General features: G+C 32.6%; 1 protein-coding gene across 1 annotated transcript; it reads left to right on the top strand.

Moving 5' to 3' along the window:
• Positions 1-202: 202 nt before the first annotated feature.
• Positions 203-627, top strand: LOC120149056 (cysteine-rich and transmembrane domain-containing protein WIH2-like; the record flags this gene model as incomplete). Its single annotated transcript, XM_039161972.1, has 2 exons — positions 203-468; positions 549-627. Coding segments are annotated over 2 exons (315 nt in total), but the record flags the coding sequence as incomplete, so codon positions are not given.
• Positions 628-6,106: the final 5,479 nt, after the last annotated feature.

The following is a 6,106-nucleotide window of genomic DNA, read 5'->3' as shown; positions in this document are numbered from 1 at the left end:
GGTGTAAACTCAACAAAAGGGAACCTTCTTATTAAATTTACACTTTGTTTTAGTTGTGCAATCTTGTTATATGGTGAGCTTGGCTCACTGTCTCCCAAGCCAACAACCAGCGCAGTCTCAAATTCCAAGCAATGAGTTACAGCCATCACCATGTTTCTCATCAGCCAGGCCTAACCCCATCAGGTAACCGATTAATCGATTGTTAATCTCCATTCTTCTTTCTCTTCTTTACGCGTCTTTGTTATATTCCAAAACAGGGGACTCATCTCCATATCCTCCGCCAGGCTTCCCTCCTCCGCCACCGTCAGTTGTATATAACCATACTCACTCGGCCGCACCGCCGCCTGGCTATCAAGGTTACTATTACGAAGGCTACCCTTCACCGTCACCTGGTTTGCCGCCTCCGCCGCTGCCACCTAGGAATGATTACAATTATCACAATGGTTGCACTTCCTTCTTAACCGGGTGGTATGGTATCTATGATATATATACATATTTCCGACTAGTTGTGTTCTCATTATAGTACATGCATCTGCTTGTATTTGCAGTTTGGCTACTCTTTGTTGCTGCTGCTTGTTGGAGGACTGCATCTTTTAACCATCATCTGTCCTAAAAGTCCATGGATATTACTACCTAAAGATCCCTAGTTTCGTCCCAGTATATTTCTAAATTATTATATGCTATTAATTTAATACAAATAATGTAAACTAAATATGTGCATTAATATCTTAGTAAAATTGGATAAACTACGCATTCAGTATAACTATCAGTTTTGGTTTCTTTTAGTATATAAATTTTTAACTTTTTCAAAAATATACCTAATATTTAGTTTTTGTTTTATTTTAGTACATCGTTGTTAAAAACTTAACGCATTTAGCACCTAAATTATCAATTTTAGTCCGTTTTAATACCTAAAATTCTTTTAATTTTTTCAGAACTTAACGTTAAATTTTGAACATGAATACTAAAATGAAGTAAAATCTCAACTTTAAGTACGATTTTAAAAAAATTAAAAATTTAGATCTTCAAACAAACTAAAACTGATAATTTTAGTACTAAATATGAAATTTACCCTAATAAATTTTCAGTTAATATTTTATTCGAGTTTAAGTCTTTTAACATGTAAAATTATTTCTAATATGTGTCAATTATTAGTTCAGTTACGTTGTATGATGATCCATGCTTTTTATTTAGATGTTATTACTGTATTTATAATAGTGGTTAATTATAATATTTTAAAAAATAATTTTAAAATTTAAACCATTACAAATATATTTTTATAATTTAAGAAACATGTCATTAGGGACAGGGGACAGGATAAACCACGAAGAGTGGACAGCCCTTTTATGGCAGATTTGGTGAAGATTACCCCCCACTGACGCAAACATCATTTCTCCCCCCCCCCCCCAATCCGCCAACACATAATATTTTTATATTTAAATTATTGTATTCTAATTTTTTTTTTATCTATTTGCACTTTTCAAAAATAATGAGATGTTAAGAGTTTATAGTAAAGTATGATCGTGATTAATGTTTAATATATTAGTTTTATATTACGTACAAATATTAGATTGTAGCAAATTGGCTGAAAAAATAAATAAGAGATCACAAGTTTTTTTTCATTTTAAATCAATAGCATTTTAAATCAATAAATAATAATAATTGCATTTTTTTCATTTTTATGAGCAATAATAATTAAAAAAATGTGTAAACTACATAATTAATTACATTCGTTTGAATTTTATAAATTTTCATCACTAAATTCAAAAACATATTATTTAGTAACTTTCGTTGTGTTTTAATTAAGATGTGGTCACTAAAGATTAATGGTCGTTAAACCTTTAACGGTTTGCTGATGTGGTACGGTAAATATATAAAATTAAAATTACATCATTTCTACATAGATAATATGTGGATTGAGTTTTGGTTACTTTATTTTCATATTTGTACACTTTTGCTCACCAAATTCAAAAAACATAAGTTTTGGCCACTTACGTTATTGTTTTATTAAGTTTTGGTCACTTACATTATTATTTTATTAAGTTTCAGTCATTTGGACGTTGAATGCCGTTAGTTTGATGACATAACCCATTGGTAAAATGATTTAATTTTTATTTTAACACCTACACTTTAGACAAAATGCTGATCATGAGTCTTTTTGTAAATTCAAAGTAGTTCAGGGATAACATTTCAATTTATTCATTTTTATTAGGTTTTTTTCTCAATGTAACACCCTAATCCGATACGACCCAAAGTCCAGAGGATTAGAATATTACATGTAACCACATAAGTGACTAACCATTTTTTTAAATCATTTAGACACATTCATAAATTCAAAACATGATAATATACCAAATATAATACTTTCACAAAATATAAGTTAAGTTTACAACCAGTGGGGACCTTCTATAAGTATACTCAAAATACATAAGTTCAAATAGAGTTCACGACTCAAATAATAAACAAAGGTCTATGCAAGTACAAGCTCAGTACAATACTCGAGACGTACTCTAAATAGATTAAGTTTAGAAATCATGAAGTCTGACGACAAGCTCCTCAAACTAGCACCTAGGAACTTACGCATAGAGACACATCCCATACGTTGAGCTCACAAACTCAGTGCCACATAGATAACCCTATTATACTACATCCATTCAACATATAAGCAAGTAACTAGTATGGTCATGAACATTTGACTACATTCACTATAACAACTAAAAGTAAACATCATAGTGTAGCTTGGGATCACTTAACATCACAAAACTCACACTCATATTTGTTTACTATAGAATCTTATGTGAGGTCTGGGTCACACAACATCAGCATTTCCCTAATACTTCAGAATAGGTTTGGGTCACACAATATCTCCCTAATACTACATGTCGTTTGGGTTAACAAATGCGCCTGGTGATTTCATGGATCTGATGAATCATGTGTTTCATTTGTTTCTCGATCGTTTTATGGTGGTGTTCATCGATGAAATCTCGGTGTATTAATGTTCAGAGAAAGAACACAATTCGTATATTAGTGTTGTCTTGCAAGTGTCGAGAGAAAAGAAGTTGTATGCCAAGTTTTCAAAGTGTGAGTTTTGGTTGAATGAAGTAGTGTTTCTTGGTCATGTTGTTTCAACTAAGGGTATTCGGGTTTATCCGTATAAGATTAGAAGATAGTCAAGTGGAAGCCGCCTAGGAGCATTATCGAATTTCATAGTTTCCTTATGTGAGTTGGTTATTATTGTCACTTTGTGGAAGGTTTTTCACTTATTGTTTCTCCTTTAACGATATTGTTGTAAAAGAATACTAAGTTTGAGTGGATAGAAGAGAGGAATAGTAGTTTTGAGAAGTTAAACTTGGTGTTGATAGAGGCTCATGTTTTGGTACAACCAGTGTCGGTAAAAGATTTTATTGTGTTTAATGATGTGTCTATTACTGATCTTAGAAGTGTGTTAATGCAAGACGGTAGGGTGGTTGCTTATGCGTTGAGTCAGTTAAAGCTCCATGAGCTTAACTATCTCACGTATGATTTGGAGTTTGTCGCGGTAGTGTTTCTGCTAAAAAATTGGTGTTACTACTTGTATGGTGAGAGGTGCATCATTTAAACTGATCACAAAAGTCTCAATGACCTCCTTACTTAGAAGGAGTTGAATTTGAGGCAGAAATGTTGGGTTGAGCTATTAAAGAGTTATGATTGTTTGATTAAGTATCATCCGAGTAAAGCAAACGTTGTTGTCGATGCTTTAAGTCGTAAGTTGATGGGTAAGTTAAGGGTTTTTTTTGTAAGTTTGAGCTTGTTTGAGGATGGAGCGTTAGTTGCTGAATTACAAATTAAGTTTATGTGGTCACAACATATTCATGATTTGCAATCTGTAGGAAGTTAAAAGAGAAGTTGTAGCTCACGAGAGATGGATCGGATGGTGGTTTCTCGTTGAATTCTTAGGGTGTGTTATGTTTTTAGGGTAAGTTGTGTGTGTCTATCAATTCGAGTTTGAGGCATAAAATTCTTTCAGAGGTGTATAGTGGGTCGTTTGCAATGCATTCGGGTACTATGAAGATGTATCAGGATTTGTGATAGTCGTATCGGTGGTCGGTATTAAAAAGTGTGGTTGTTAAGTTTGTGGGGTGATGTTTGGTTTGTCAGCGTGTAAAAGTCGAGCATCAGTGTCCTTCGAGTTTGCTTCAACATATTAGTATTCCAGAGTGGAAGTGGGAGCAAATTACGATATATTTTTTGATGGGTTTACCGTTGACGCTTTCAAAGAAGAATTCTATTTGGGTGATTATCAATTATTCACCCAAGAGCGCGTATTTTTTGTCGGTGTGTATTTTCGTTGCAAAGGTTGGTGGAGTTGTATATAGTAAAGGTAGTGTGGTTGCATTGTGTTCATTTGTCGATTGTTTCAGAACGTGATCTATGCTTTATGTCGAGGTTTTGAAAGAGTTTGCATGAGGCTTTAGGTTCGAGGCTTAGTTTAAGAACGACTTATTATCTGCAGACGAACAGTCAGTCAAAGCGTGGGATTCAAATTTTCGAAGATCTACTTCGGGCTTGCGTTATAGACTTTTTTGGTTCTTAGGAGCATTAGTTGTCGTTGGTAGAGTTTTCACATAATAATAATTATAATGTAAGTATTCAGATAACACTATTTGAGGCGTTACATAAGCGTAAGTTTCGTACTCCTTTATGTAGTTTGAGTTGAGTAAGATGTGTGTTGTTGGTCTGGATCTAGTTCGGGAGATGAAAGGTAAGGTTAAGATGATTTCATATAGTTTAAAAGTTGTTTTTGACCGGTAGAAGTCTTATGTTGATTTGAAGTATCATGATAATGAACATGTCATGGGTGATTGTGTTCTTGAATGCTTCACCTTGGAAGAATGTATTGCGTTTTGGATGTAAGGGTAATCTTAGTCTAAGTTTTATAGGACCATATGAGGTGTTAGAGCGTGTTGGTCCTATTACATATCATTTTAGGTTGTCGCCTGAGCTCAAGCGTGTTCACGATGTATTTCATGTGTCGATGTTATGTAAGTATCGTTCGGATCTTTCACATGTTTTTTCGATAGACAATGTTGAGGTTCATGTCGATATTTCGTATGACGAAGAGCCAATTAAGATTTTAACTAGTGAAAGTGTTGTGGCGTAACCACAATACTGGAAAGGCGACGAGAGACGAAGGAGCCAATGAGAGTTTAGTATCTGTAGTTGTTCGATTAAGGTAATCTTGAGGACAAAATTCTTTTTAGGGGAAGAGAGTTGTACCGTCTCAAAGTCCGGGTCGGTAGTCCGGTTAGTTTTCGGATTATTGATAAAAATAATAATAATGAAATTTTTATTGATAAATATTTTCTAAAATGATTTAAATACTTTTGAATTATTGATTTATATTTTTGATAATTTATAATTAATTTTATAAAGTGACTAAATTGAATGAATTGGAAGTTGTTATTTTAGTGACTAATTTGTAAAGAGAACACAAATCAAAATCTATGAAGCTAATTTTAGAAGGTCTTGTGTTTAGTGTTTTTCTTCTAAGTTTAACCATATCTTAATCTCCTTTTTTGCTAATTTTCCATCTAGATTCATTCTCTTAATCTCTTTGGTGTTGCCATTGTCGATCTTCATCTTCTTTTCAACCAAGATAATTCTCTTTTCCTTGGTTCCTTTTGTGCTTCAATGACTAATGATCAAATGTGTTCGATGGTTTTAATTAAGCAATTCTTTTAAAGAGAAATTTTTGAATTAAACTTGATTTTCAAAGGCATTTAATATGTTATTTTTCTAGATAACTTTTGAAGTTATTCTTGTGTTGATTAATCTTTTTTATGATATTATTATCATACTAAATCAATTTTTCAATCTCATTTGATTTGGATATTGATTTCTTTAAAACAAGCTTAATTTTGGTGTTTTTTGAGAATTTGAGAATTATAGTTAATTGAGGTTAATTTTGAGGTTTTATTTTAGTTTAGTTTAGTTGTTGATATTAGTTGTTCTTGATCAGATATTATTGAGGAAGAGTAGTGTCGATTGGATCAAAAGCTCAGATAGTCATTTCGATAATTTCAGTCTTTTCTCTCTATTTTAGAAACATAAAATTCTGCATTGCTTT

Source organism: Hibiscus syriacus, unplaced genomic scaffold (genome assembly GCF_006381635.1).
Source record: "Hibiscus syriacus cultivar Baekdansim isolate YM2019G1 unplaced genomic scaffold, ASM638163v2 tig00110988_pilon, whole genome shotgun sequence".
In the NCBI taxonomy this organism is placed as follows: domain Eukaryota; kingdom Viridiplantae; phylum Streptophyta; class Magnoliopsida; order Malvales; family Malvaceae; genus Hibiscus; species Hibiscus syriacus.
The sequence above is the reverse complement of the archived record's forward strand: the minus strand, read 5'-3'. Positions and strand labels throughout refer to the sequence as shown.